Genomic DNA, 14,729 nt, shown 5'->3' on the forward strand with positions numbered 1-14,729 from the left:
AATATATAACAAGTCAAAAAGGGTACAACATCACCATTAAATAACTATAAAATATACAAATATTAGATATTTCGGATAACAGATATCCTTCTTCGGTAATTGCACAATGACAAATGAATCATGTCAATTCAAATTGAGACTCTATCAAAATCTTGATTTATACAATTTAAGCGAACGCTGGAACAATTTTAAAATTTCCAAACACACCACAAAGACTACAGAAATATGCCAAAAATAAAAATAGTTATTTACGATGTGAAATGGCACAACTCTAGATTTCCAAAGGTTGTGACAGTTGAGATGTTATAACTGCATTGAGGGCAGTCCTCAAACAAAAAAATCAAAAATGTCCTAACCGATCCAGGATGGAATAAATTAGACAACGGTAGGGCAATTACAACAGAAACTACATATTTAAGCCTCCCAAACGAATAGCAGTCTAATAATGATTGAAAAAATAAGTATTGTATAATGAGGTAAAATAATTGAACATGGCAACGTACTTATACATCATCCCGAATCAATGAAAACCTGTAATTTAAACTGTTATTTTAAAAATAATTTCGAACTGTAAAGCCAGTACTAAATCCGGCGTTGTTTGAAACAGGTAGTCACAGGAAAATGAGGGACTCGTTCTATGTTTTTTCATTTATACCCTCTGGGGAGACTGTCCGTAACTTTCTTATCCAAAATCTTTCCCGAGCGACTCTGTCGACCTTCGACCAACCCTCGTTGTGGTCTATGATCGTGATGGTAAGGTTTTTGAGATCAGCTTGTGTGTGTCCAGGTGATCTCAAATGACGACTTACGGGTAGGTCGGGCTTGCAAGTGTAGTCACTTCGATGACCATTCATGCGTTTGTTAAATGGCTGCTCTGTCTCGCCAACATACTGCATGCCACATCGACATTGAAGGAGGTATACAACATTCTGGGTTTTGCAAGTTACATTGCAATATATAGTGTACACAGACCCAGTCGAGTGGCAAGTGAATGTTTGAGTATTCAGTATTTGTTGACAAGTCAGGCAACGTCTGTTACCACATGACTTGCACCATCCTGCAATTGAACAGCTTTTATTTGAGGAGACGTCAGCTCTAACAAATAAGTCTTTCAGACTTGCTGGTCTCCGAAAAGCTAAGACAGGAGGATTGGGAAATATATATATATATATATATATATATATATATATATATATATATATATATACAGGCTTTTGTCTATGTACACACAGAGTTAACTATTATGTATTGTCTTAATGAATTAACATATTACTGGACATCCCAGCCATTCCCCTGAAATTTTGAATTCAGAAGAAGAAATATTTTGTGCAATAAAGGAAAAGAAGTTGCTGTATGTTGACAAATGTCACAAATTCTCAGGTTAAATGTCAAAGATTCAAGGTTTTTACATTATTTGGTAATTATTTTTTAGAAGTAAGCAGAATTTAAAAGTACGGGAACACAATATATTGGGACCATATGTAGATGGCTTGTCACAGCTAGCTGTAGCATCTTTTGAAGTAAGTCCAGTGTTTCAGGATATATAGATACAAGAAAATGTGGTATGAGTACAAGTGAGACAACTCTCCATCAAAGTCACAATTTTTAAAAGTAAATCATAAAAGGTCAAAGTACGGTCTTCAGCACAGAGCCTTGGCTCACACTTAACAACAAACTATAAAGGGCTCCAAATATGACTAGTGTAAAACCATTCAAACGGGAAAACTAATGGTCTAATCTATATAAAAAACAGAATGAGAAACACTTATGAACCACATCAATAAACCAGAACTACTGAATATCAGATTCCTGACTTAGGACAGGTGGAAACAAATGCATCAGATTTAAACATTTAATTAGGTACCAACCTTCGACCTTATCTGAAACAATAGTGTAACATCACAACATATGACAAGAAAAGAGTTATAGAATAAAAAATTTAAGAATTAGAATATAGATAAAATCATTTAACAAGTAACCAAACAATATATTAATTCACGAATGTCCACATCATACATGACATACATAAAATTTATAAGCATGATACCATAAGGTATATTAGAAAAGGGGTTACAGGTCTGCTATATAAGCAAATGATAAAATCTCATAGATTTATCTTGTTTCAATGGTAACCAAACTGGTAGATCAGACTCGTTAACCTTAGTAGGAAAACCCTAAACAAATGAACCTTGTCCACCAGGTTGGAGGTGGAGCTAGGGGGTAATCTCCCCTACTGGTGAAACAGTCCACTTTGCATGTTTTGTCAGAATTTTTCCAGTAACTTAGGAACAGTTGTGACTGTACAGGGCAGATATGAAAATTATTCCTCCTTATTTTGATATACATAATACAATTTAGATGCAATATTATGACCTCAACTGTATATTTTAAAGAATTTTAGCTTTTGGCATAACACATGGAGAATTAAAAGGTTGCACAAACTTTATGTAGTCTAAGCATATGATTATTTTGTACAGGATATTGATAACCTTATGAGTGAAGGGAACAAATCCAGAACCGTCGCTGCCACCAACATGAACAATGAAAGTAGTCGGTCGCATGCTGTCTTCAACATCATACTAACACAGACATTAACAGATATCTCGTCAGGGGTGAGTTAAGATTGCAGTGCAATTGGTATCATGTTAGTCACAGTCAGAAAGCTAAAGATTGCAATTTGCAAATACAGCTGTTTCTCAAACCACACATCTTTTTGGGAGATATAAAACATTCATAGATAAATTGTTGTGTTGATATACTGGTTCCAAGAGAAGATCAATATGTTTCATCTCATAGAGGTATAATTTGGGAATGTTACTAGTATAAAAACATATGTTTACGGTACAAATTGACTTCTGAAGAGGGCCTAAAGTGGTGGTAGGGGTAATACAGAATTTTAGTATGAGTCTAAACTTTAAAACGAATTTGGGACATTTAAATTTTGAAAAGTGCCTCATAGACCTTTGTTTTCACCTTTGAATAAAATAGTATTGCATATCAACTTCCCATTCTAGGGTATAATATTTTATGAATCTTCATAGTAAAAGTGGCACAGTTTAAGCCACAAAGGGAGTGTCTGTGGGAATTGTATTTACAGAAATGCAACCTTAAAAGAAATTCTTTAAGTAAAAAAAGGTGTCACTGATACATAACAAAATTTATGATGTTACATTATTTTCCTTTACACAGTTTATCTTGAGTTATCTCCCATTGTAAGGCAAAACTTTATATGCTCAAGGTAATTGACATATTTCCATAATTGTAAAATCTAGTTTTATCCATTATAGAATATCAATGTCCCATATGACCACAGATTACCATAATTCTATTTTTTTATCATTTGATTGTTTGCCAAATTTTATTTACCATGAGCAATAGGACAGATACCACTCCTGAGACAGGAATTGCACACAACAGAACATGGGATTTGTGTTTGTCAGTAACTTGTGTTTGTAAGTGGACTGTTGTTTGTCTTGAAGCCATGACTTCTGTTTTATAAAACTAATAGGTTTTTATTTTCTCTTAGTTTATTCTCCCCCCCCCCCCCCCATTTTTAAACAATACATCATGAATATATGTTACTTTATTTATAACAATACATAAACAAACATTCAATGTGGTATATATACATTTTAAATTATATCAATTAAATTTAAAACTTCATTGTATGACTACCCGTATAATTAACAACATGTAGGTATAAAATACAATGTAGATATACAACACCATGATAAGACAAAAGATTTTATTCCACTGCATTTTGATTTTGATAGCGAAATCAACATTTGATTGGTTGAAACTTTCACATGTGACGTGGAACAAAACTTCATATTCACCTGTGAGTACCATATTCCCCTCTGAAATGTCGGGACTAAATTGTGTGATGTTATGCGAGGTTTATGTACATAATGTCTTGAACTTCTTATTTTCTAAATACCCTTAGCAAATATCATTTTCGTGTTAAAATTTATTTCAGATGTTAAAACAAAAAGAGTAATTGAATAATTAATGTTTATCCGTACTGTTTATCAATATGTATGTCGTGTTTAGTAATAAAAACAAGCGGGTAAAAAAATGCCGGTATGAAAAGTAATATTTGAAGTTAAAATAGTATATGAAGCTTAGGCATTGGAATAAAACATTAATTTCCCTTGGCCTAGGGAGATTTGAGCACACTCAAAAAATCAAACCTCGGGCAAAGCACTCGTGAAATATGAATATTCTTGGGTGAACAAATCTTCATATCTCTCCCAGGCACGGGAAATAAATGTATAATATTCACTGCACAGTTAAGCCAATTTATGGAAGTTTTGATTTAAGTTTTTTTTTGTGAATCTACAATAAAAATGAGATATCTATATAATAAAAAAAAATCTGTTAATATCTGATATAAAGTCATATCTCTCTGAGTTGTGGATTCTTTAGATATCAATTCTCATTTAAATGTTAGGGATTGGAAAACCATGAATTTAAATACTTCAAGAAATATAAGTTACTTTGATAGGAGGAGCAATTGCCGAAATGTCGAAATGCAATTTTTCTCCCACCACAAAGATTAACATATCCACAGTACCTAGCTTTGACAATTATTTCTAAATTTATTTTTGTTTGATTTAATATCAGTAATTTATAAAAGTTTTACACCAACATATCAGACCATGGGGAGTCTTCAAATTGATAAAAAAATATATAATAGATTGATTATCATAGTTCAATGGCATAAAATCCCAATGAAAACATATGGGGATAACATTAAAAATAACATGATAATATTATAATATATCAGTATACAGAATAAAAACATTAACAAAAAACATGCTAGTTAAATTTAATTGTTAGAACCTTTTGCCGTTCATTCATTTGAACATTAATATTGTTATGTAAATAAAATCTCCTTAATGTTTTAAATTCATTTTCAAAACAATATCTACTATTTCACATAAGTCAAAAATGAGTTTAATAACTATTCAAACATCTTAAAGCATAATTCTCAATCTTATCAATGTTTTATTTGCTATTTAGTACTAATTGATAAGACATCAGATAGATTTCTACGTCAGTTTCATATCTATAGGGAGATTAAGCCTGTCTTTTGAAAGAAAACTTTGACCATTTAATGTTGATTTTAAATAGCGTAGCCGACAATCATTTATAAAATATTTGTCAGACTTTAAAAAGTTTTAATTGTAAAATAAATACTTATTTTGAATTTTTGTAATTTATCAGCTATGAGCTTTCCAGTTTGTAGTTAATATACGTTTGAAAATCAAACGTTTAGCAGCAATTTAAAATTATTTTTTTGCAATATTCTTACATTTTTACTGATTATGTCAGTATTTTATTTGAAGACCCAAGTTTCTGCATTGTGTTGTCTGCTTTTTAATTTGTTGAAAAATATTTAAAAATTCAAGAACACCCTCTTTATATCTTGTGCAAATTAGATTTGTAATAAATATTTAAAAAAAAACAACATAAATTATAGCAGCATTGTGTTTGAATAAAAATTGATTTGTAATATTTTGATTATTTTTATTACTTCTTCACCTCTTTGTTCCCAAACTTAAATATGCTTGCTATAAAAAAAGTTTTACATACATGAAAGAACATGTGTTCATAAGAGACCATGCTCGACTCACAATATTTTCCTGTGTTCCTTGAACTATGCTATTAAGTCTAATCCCAAATTGATAAGTATACATCATGACAAACATCTGACTATTATTTTAAAATTGATGTGATAACAATTAGGTGGTAAACTGCCTTAACCAAATGTTTTTACCTGGGAATGTATTAATTTAACAAGATTACATTTCCATGCTTTCCCAACCATAAAATCTGGTTAAAGACTTTAATTTGTCACAAAATGAATTTTTGTATTGTTTCAAATTGATGGGACCACCTCAACTAGATGGTAATCTACAATAATAAAAAAATTAACCTTATTCAGTTTTAAAAATGAATGGAGAGACGTAACAGTATATAGGACATATACATAGCTCATAAAACATAATACCCTATTGCTACAGTGGATTCATTATTATTCATTGGATACCAATTTTCATGAGGTGAACCACAAATTCAATTAATCAAGGAATTACAACTTTTCTATAGCCTTTGTCTGCAGAGATTGCTAAAACTATGAAATAAAATTTTCACGAAAATGCAATTTTTTCAGAAAATGATACATGTACCCAAGAAAAAAATGACTCCACAGTATCATAGATGGGGTACATGAAAATGTAATTTTACACAAAATTTATGCACTATGGCCACCAGAGTCATGATAATATTTAAACACCGGTTTAGACGGGCCTAATATATCCTTGTCATAGTGGTACTCTTTATAGTATTGCCACATCCGACGGTGGAATTTGAGTAAGGATCGTTCATCATCATTCCTCAATCTTTTACGCAAAATAATCCCAAAAACTATCAGACCAGCTACCAGTAAAACTAAAATGATTGGTAAACCAATCTTCAAAAAGTTAGAATCGGACTTGTCATGTTTTAAATTTTCAGAAAAAGTTGAGTTGTTAGTTGTTGTCTTTTGGTTTGTTGTCTGTTTTGGAGTTGATTGGAGGTAAGATGGTTTTGTTTTGAGATTAGAGGACTTTACTGGAGATGTTGTTGAAGTTTGAAATTTGATAGTAGTTTTGAATAGTATATTTTCAGTTTTATTGTGTAGGTTTGTAGTGGTACTTCTTTGATTTGATGTTGGCACAGTAGTACTCTGTTGTTTAGAGCTTGGAACAATTGTGCTTTGTTGTTTGAAGGTTGGAACACTTGTACTTTGTTGTTTAGAGGTTGGAACAGTTGTACTCTGTTGTTTAGAAGTTGGCGCAGTTGAACTTTGTTGTTTAGAAGTTGGCGGAGTTGTACTTTGTTGTTTAGAGGTTGGAACAGTTGTACTTTGTTGTTTAGAGGTTAGAACAGTTGTAATTTGTTGTTTAGAGGTTGGAACAGTTGTAATCTGTTGTTTAGAAGTTGGAACAGTTTTACTTTGTTGTTTAGAGGTTGGCACAGTTGTACTCTGTTGTTTAGAAGTTGGAACAGTTGTACTCTGTTGTTTAGAAGTTGGTGCAGTTGTACTTTGTTGTTTAGAAGTTGGAACAGTTGTACTCTGTTGTTTATAGGTTAGAACAGTTGTTCTTTGTTGTTTAGAGGTAGGTACAGTTGTATTTTGCTGTTTAGGGGTTATAACAGTTGTACTTTGTTGTTTTGAGGTTAGAACAGTTGCACTTTGTTGTTTAGAGGTTGGAACCGTTGTACTTCGTTGTTTAATGGTTGGCACAGATGTATTTTGTTGTTTAGGGGTTGGAACAGTTGTACTCTGTTGTTTTGAGGTTAGAACAGTTGCACTTTGTTGTTTAGAGGTTGGAACCGTTGTACTTCGTTGTTTAATGGTTGGCACAGATGTATTTTGTTGTTTAGGGGTTGGAACAGTTGTACTCTGTTGTTTTGAAGATTGCAAAGTTGTATTCTGTTGTTTAGAGGTTAGAACAGTTGTACTTTGTTGTTTAGAGGTTGGAACATTTGTTTTTTGGTGTTTATGGTTTGGTACAATTGAACTTTGTTGTTGAGAGGTTTGAACAGTTGTAGTTTGTTGTCTCAAAGTTGTAACAGTTGTACTTTGTTGTTTTGAGGTTGGAACAGATGTACGATGTTGTTGAGACATTATAAGAGTTGTATTTTGATATTTAGATGTTGACACAGTTGTTCTTTGTTGTATAGAGGTTGGAACAGTTGAACTGTGTTGTTTAGAGTGTGAAATACTTGTATTTGGTTGTTTAGGGGTTGGCATAGTTGTACTTTGTTGTGTAGAGGTTGGCACAGTTGTACTTTGTTGTGTAGAGATTGGCACAGTTGTACTGTGTTGTGTAGAGGTTGGCACAGTTGTACTTTGTTGTGTAGAGGTTGGCACAGTTGTACTTTGTTGATTTATAGTTGGAACAGTTTTACTTTGCTGATTTAATGTTGGAAAAGTTGCAGTTTGTTGATTTGTTGTAGAAACATTTGTACTCTGATGATTTGTAGTTGGCACAATTGTAGTTGAAACAGTGACATTGTGTTGTTTTGTAATAGGAATAGTTGAACTGTTATGGTTTGAAGTTGGCATGATTGTTGTTTGTTTAGTTGGCAAAATTACAGTTTGTTTAGTCGTAGTTGGAACAGTGACATTGTGTTGTTTTGTAGTGGGAACAGTCATACTCTGTTGGTTAGTTGGCACAATTGTAGATTGTTTAGTCATAGTTGGGACAGTGGCATTGAGCTGCTTTGTAGTGGAAACAGTCATACTCTGTTGGTTTGTAGTTGGCACAGTTGTAGATTGTTTAGTCTTAGTTGGAACAGTGGTATTGAGCTGTTTTGTAGTGGGAACAGTCATACTCTGTTGGTTTGTAGTTGGCACAATTGTAGATTGTTTAGTCTTAGTTGGAACAGTGGCATTGTGTTGTTTTGTAGTGGGAACAGTCATACTCTGTTGGTTTGTAGTTGGCACAATTGTAGATTGTTTAGTCTTAGTTGGAACAGTGGCATTGTGTTGTTTTGTAGTGGGAACAGTCATACTCTGTTGGTTTGTAGATGGTACAATTGCAGCTTGATTAGTCGTAGTTGAAACAGTGGCATTGTGTTGTTTTGTAGTAAGAACAGTTGAACTCTGTTGGTTTGTAGTTGGTACAATTGCAGCTTGTTTAGTCAAAGTTGGAACAGTAGCTTTGTGTTGTCTTGTAGTAAAAACATTAGTACGCTGTAGAACAATTGTGCTCTGTTGGTTTGTAGTTGGCACAATTGCAGTTTGTTTAGTTGTTATTGAAACAGTAGCATTGTGTTGTTTTGTAGTTGGAACATGTGTACTATGTTGGTTTATGATTGAAATAATTGTACTTTGCTGATTAAACGTTGGAACAGTAGTACCTTGATTATTTGTGGTTAGAACAGTTGTATTTTGTTTAACTGATGAAAGTTTATGTGTACTTTCTTGTTTTATGGTTGAAACTGTTGTCCTTTGTTGGTGGACTAATTTTGTACTAGCTCTGCTATGTTGATTTGAAGTTGAAACAACACTTTGTTGATTACTGAATGGATTTGTTGTGCTTTTTTTGCTTGTGATTTCAGCAGGAGTATTGTATTGGTTTGTTTTTAGAACAATTGTGGTTTTTTGATTGCTGATGAGAATAGTTGTACCTTCTTCTGATGATGTGGTTACATGTTTGGTTGTTGGTGAAGGTGTTGTGTTTCTTTGGTTATTTGTCAGTAATCCTGTTTGTCTGGTTACATGGCTGGTTGTTGGTGAATATGATGATTTGTCTTCTTGGGTACTTGTCAGTGAAACTGTATATCTGTTTCCTATGTTGTTTGTTGAAAACAATAGTGATGTGCTTTCTGTGGTGGTGGTTGGTAAATTATTTGATGTGCTTTCTGTGGTGGTTGTTGGTAAATTATTTGATGTGCTTTCTGTGGTGGTTGTTGGTAAATTATTTGATGTGCTTTCTGTGGTGGTTGTTGGTAAATTATTTGATGTGCTTTCTGTGGTGGTTGTTGGTAAATTATTTGATGTGTTTGTTTGATTGGTTGCTGTGTTCACTTGGTTTTTAGTTGGTGAAAATGTTGATGTGTTTACTTGGTTTTTAGTTGGTGAAAATGTTGTTATGTTCACTTGGTTTGTACCTGGTGAAAGTGTTGATAAGTTTACTTGATTTGAAGCTGGTGAAAGTGTTGATGTGTTTACTTGGTTTGTTGCTGTTGTAGGTGTTGATGTGTTTACTTGGTTTGTAGTTGGTAAAATTATTGATATGTTTTCTTGGTTTGTAGTTGGTGAATATGTTGATGTGTTAACTTGGTCTGTAGTTGGTGAAATTGTTGATGTGTTTACTTGGTTTCTAGTTGTTGAAGGTTTTAATTCGTTTACTTGGTTTGATGTTGGTGAAAGAGTTGATGTGATTACTTGATTCGTATCTTGTGAAAATGTTGATGTGCTAACTTGATTTGTAGCTGGTGAAAGTTTTGCTGTGTTTACTTGGTTTGTAGCTGGTGAAAGTTTTGATGGGGTAACTTGATTCGTATCTTGTGAAAATGTCGATGTGCTAACTTGATTTGTAGTTGGTGAAAGTGTAGATGACTTTACTTGGTTTGTAGTTGGTAAAAACACTGATGAGTTTACTATGTTTATAGCTGGTGAAGATGTAGATATGTTCACTTGGTTTGAAGCTTGTAAAAGTGTTGATGTCTTTCCTTGGTTTTCTGTTGTAAAAAGTGGTGTGTTTACTTGGATGGTTGTTGGAGAAAGTATTGGTGAGCTTTTAGTGGTGATTATTAGTGAATGTGTTGATGTTTTTTCTTTGTTAGTAGGCAATAAGAATGTTGTGTTTACCTGGTTGGTTGTAGGAGAAATTATTGATGAGATTTTAGTGGTTAATGTTTGTGAATATGTTGATGTGTTGACTTGGTTGGTTGTTGACGAAGGTGTATACTTGTTAACATACAGTGCTGTTGACAAAGATGTTGATGTGTTCCCATGAATGTTAGTTGTTGAAGATGTTGGTCTGTTAGTTTGGTTGTTTGTTGGGGAAGGTTTTGTGTGTACTTGTTTCACACTGCTTGGTTGAGGTGTTTTCTGTTGATGGCTTGTTTGAGAAGGTGTTGTTTGTCCTTGTAAACTACTGTTTGGTTGAGATGGCAAAGTGTTTTGGTTGTTTGTTGGGGAAGGTGTTGTTTGGCCTTGTGTAATACTGTTAGTTCGAGGTGTTGTATTTTGTTTAGGGTTTGTTTGAGAAGGTGTTGTTTGGTATTGTAGACTACTGTTAATTTGAGGTGTTGTTATAGTATTTTGCATGTCTGTTGTAGAAGGTGTTGTTTGTCCTTGTGGACTACTGCTTTGTTGGGAGTTTGTTATATTTTGATTATTGTTTGTTAGAGAAGGTGTTATTTGTCTTTGTGAGCTACTGCTTTGTTGTGAGTTTGATGACGTTTGTTGAATGTTTGATAAAGAAGAAGTGGTTTGACCTTGTGGAATACTGTTAGTTTGAGGTGTTGTTTTGGTATTTTGAGTGTCAGTTAGAGAAGGTGTTGTTTGTCCCAGTGTACTTGTATTATGTTGAGTATTTGTTTGAGAGAGTGTTGTTTGTACTTGTGGACTACTCTTAGCTTCAGGTGTTGTTTTAGTATTTTGAGTGTCAGTTGTAGAATATGTTGTTTGTCCTTGTTGACCACTACTTGATTGAGATGTTGTAGAACTTTGTTGAGTGTCTGTTGGAGAAGGTGTTGTTTGTCCATTTGGACTACTGTAAGTTTGTGGTGTTGTAGAATTTTGTTGAGTGTCTGTTTGAGAAGGTGTTGTTTGTCCATTTATACTACTGTAAGTTTGTGGTGTTGTAGAATTTTGTTGAGTGTCTGTTGGAGAAGTTGTTGTTTGTCCTTGTGGATTACTGTTAGTTTTAGGTGATGTTATATTGTGTTGAGTGACTGTTGGAGAAAGTGTTGTGTGTCCTTGTGGAGGACTGCTTTGTTGAAATGTTGTTGTATTGTGTTGAGTGTTTGTTGGAGAAAGTGTTGTTTGTCTTTGTGGAGGACTGCTTTGTTGAAATGTTGTTATATTTTGTTGAGTGTTTGTTGGAGAAGGTGTTGTTTGTCCATTTGGACTACTGTTAGTTTGAGGTGTTGTTATATTTTGTTGAGTGTCTGTTGGAGAAGGTGTTGTTTGTCCTTGTGGACTACTGTTAGTTTGAGGTGTTGTTATATTTTGTTGAGTGTCTGTTGGATAAGGTGTTGTGTGTCCTTGTGAACTACTGTTAGTTTGAGATGTTGTAGTATTGTGGTGAGTGTCTGTTGGAGAAGGTGTTGTTTGTCCATTTGGACTACTGTAAGTTTGTGGTGTTTTAGAACTTTGTTGAGTGTCTGTTGGAGAAGGTGTTGTTTGTCCATGTGGAATACTGTTAGTTTGAGGTGTTGTAGAATTGTCTTTAGTGTCTGTTGGAGAAGGCGTTGTTGTATATTGGTGAGTGTTTGTTACAGAAGGTGTTGTTTGTCCTTGTGGACTACTGTTAGTTTGAGGTGTTGTTGTATTTTGTTGAGTGTTTGTTGAAGAAGGTGTGGTTTGTCTTTGTGGACTATTGCTTGGTTGAGAAGTTGTTGTAGTATTTTGAGTGTGGGTTGGATAAGAGGGTGCTGTTGTATTTTGTTGAGTATTTGTTAGAGAAGGTGTTGTTTGTCCTTGTGGACTACTGTTAGTTTGAAGTGTTGTTGTATTTTGTTGAGTGTCTGTAGGAGAAGGTGTTGTTTGTCCTTGTGAACTACTGCTAGTTTGAGGTGTTGTTTTATTGTGTTGAGTGTCTGTTGGAGAAGGTGTTGTTTGTCCATTTGGACTACTGTAAGTTTGAGGTGTTGTTGTATTTTGTTGAGTGTCTGTTGGAGAAGGTGTTGTTGTATTTTGTTGAGTGTGTGTTAGAGAAGGTGTTGTTTGTCCTTGTGGATTACTGTTAGTTTGAGGTGTTGCAGTATTGTGGTGAATGTCTGTTGGAGAAGGTGTTGTTTGTCCATGTGAACTACTGTAATTTTGTGGTGTTGTTGTATTTTGTTGAGTGTCTGTTGGAGGAGGTGTTGTTGTATTTTGTTGAGTGTTTGTTAGAGAAGGTGTTGTTTGTCCTTGTGAACTACTGTTAGTTTGAGGTGCTGTACTATTGTGTTGAGTGTCTGTTGGAGAAGGTGTTGTTTGTCCATGTGGACTACTGTAATTTTGTGGTTGTGTTGTATTTTGTTGAGTGTCTGTTGGAGAAGGTGTTGTTGTATTTTGTTGAGTGTTTGTTAGAGAAGGTGTTGTTTGTCCATGTGAACTACTGTTAGTTTGAGGTGCTGTACTATTGTGTTGAGTGTCTGTTGGAGAAGGTGTTGTTTGTCCATTTGGACTACTGTAAGTTTGTTGTGTTTTAGAACTGTGTTGAGTGTCTGTGGGAGAAGGTGTTGTTTGTCCTGGTGGATTACTGTTAGTTTGAGGTGTTGTAGTATTGTGGTGAATGTTTGTTGGAGAAGGTGTTGTTTGTCCATGTGAACTACTGTAATTTTGTGGTGTTGTTGTATTTTGTTGAGTGTCTGTTGGAGAAGATGTTGTTGTATTTTGTTGAGTGTTTGTTAGAGAAGGTGTTGTTTGTCTTTGTGAACTACTGTTAGTTTGAGGTGCTGTACTATTGTGTTGAGTGTCTGTTGGAGAAGGTGTTGTTTGTCCATGTGAACTACTGTAATTTTGTGGTGTTGTTGTATTTTGTTGAGTGTCTGTTGGAGAAGGTGTTGTTGTATTTTGTTGAGTGTTTGTTAGAGAAGGTGTTGTTTGTCCATGTGAACTACTGTTAGTTTGAGGTGCTGTACTATTGTGTTGAGTGTCTGTTGGAGAAGGTGTTGTTTGTCCAATTGGACTACTGTGAGTTTGTGGTGTTTTAGAACTTTGTTCAGTGTCTGTTGGAGAAGGTGTTGTTTGTCCATTTGGACTACTGTTAGTTTGAGGTGTTGTTGTATTTTGTTGAGTAGTGTCTGTTGGAGAAGGTGTTGTTTGTCCTTGTGGACTACCGCTTGTTTGAGTTGTTGTTGTATTGTGTTGAGTGTCTGTTGGAGGAGGTGTTGTTTGTCCTTGTGGACTACTGTTAATTTGAGGTGTTGTTGTATTTTGTTGAGTGTCTGTTTGAGAAGGTGTTGTTTGACCTTGTGGACTACTGTTAGTTTGAAGTGTTGTTGTATTTTGTTGAGTGTCTGTTGGAGAAGGTGTTGTTTGTCTTTGTTGACTACTGTTAGTTTTAGGTGTTGTGGTATTTTGTTGAGTGTCTGTTGGAGAAGGTGTTGTTTGTACTTGTTGACTACTGTTAGTTTGAGGTGTTGTTGTATTTTGTTGAGTGTCTGTTGGAGAAGGTGTTGTTTGTCCTTGTGGACTACTGTTAGTTTGAGGTGTTGTTGTATTTTGTTGAGATTCTGTTGGAGAAGGTGTTGTTTGTACTTGTGTACTACTGAGAGTTTGAGGTGTTGTGTTAGTATTCTGATTTTCTGTTTGTGAAGGGGTTGTTTGTTCTTGTGGACTACTGATTCGTTTGGATGTCTGAGTATGTTGATTGTCTGTTGAAAAAGGAGTAAGATTTGTGCTAGTTGAAGTAGAGAATTCTGTAGTAATCTCCTCAGTTGTAGTTAAACATGAGGCATAGTTCTGATTGTAATAGTCCACAATATTAATTCTACTTAATTCTATTGGTTGAGAACATTTTGGGATATTTTTCCAAGACTTTTGATAGAGAAACTTGCCTAACCAGATAAGATCACAGTCACAAACAAATAGATTACTGCTGAGAAAAACCTGGGGTGTTATAACAGAATTAAGATATGTTACCATGGTTTCTGGTAAAGTGGTCAGCTTGTTTTGTCTCATATTCAAATACTTAATCTTACAGTTATAAGTAGCATCATTTTCCACCATATTCATGCTGTTTGAAGCTAGATTTAACAGTTTCAACTCAATGTTTGATAAACTATTCTTCAGTAACATTCGAATGTTGTTCCTTTGTAATAAAACTTCAGTGTTTCTTCCAGATATTTGTTTTAGCATTTCAGTTGGGATCTTTGTTAATTGGTTAGTTGACAAATCCAATGTAGTTATTCCTGCTTGTACAAAAGCATTATTAGAAATGATTGAAATAGTGTTATGTGAAAGTTGAAGAATTCTGAGATTTGACAGTCTGTTGAATAGTCCAGATGGAATA

General features: G+C 34.2%; 2 protein-coding genes across 8 annotated transcripts in view; one reads left to right on the plus strand and one right to left on the minus strand.

Annotated features, from left to right (window-relative positions):
• The window catches only part of LOC143053927 (kinesin-like protein KIF13A), a 175,486-nt gene that overhangs the window by 76,508 nt on the left and 84,249 nt on the right, over positions 1-14,729 (plus strand). For all 7 annotated transcript variants that reach the window (XM_076226727.1, XM_076226730.1, XM_076226731.1 and 4 more), the window contains exons 7-8: positions 1,433-1,520; positions 2,478-2,612. In XM_076226727.1, coding sequence (XP_076082842.1) covers positions 1,433-1,520; positions 2,478-2,612 — 223 coding nt within the window. The remainder of the gene's footprint in view (positions 1-1,432; positions 1,521-2,477; positions 2,613-14,729) is intronic.
• Positions 6,028-14,362, minus strand: LOC143055117 (uncharacterized). Its single transcript, XM_076228259.1, has one exon. It carries the CDS (start codon positions 14,360-14,362, stop codon positions 6,257-6,259), a length of 8,106 nt encoding a protein of 2,701 aa, XP_076084374.1. The 3' UTR covers positions 6,028-6,256.

The sequence above is a fragment of the Mytilus galloprovincialis genome, chromosome 12 (genome assembly GCF_965363235.1).
Source record: "Mytilus galloprovincialis chromosome 12, xbMytGall1.hap1.1, whole genome shotgun sequence".
NCBI lineage: Eukaryota > Metazoa > Mollusca > Bivalvia > Mytilida > Mytilidae > Mytilus > Mytilus galloprovincialis.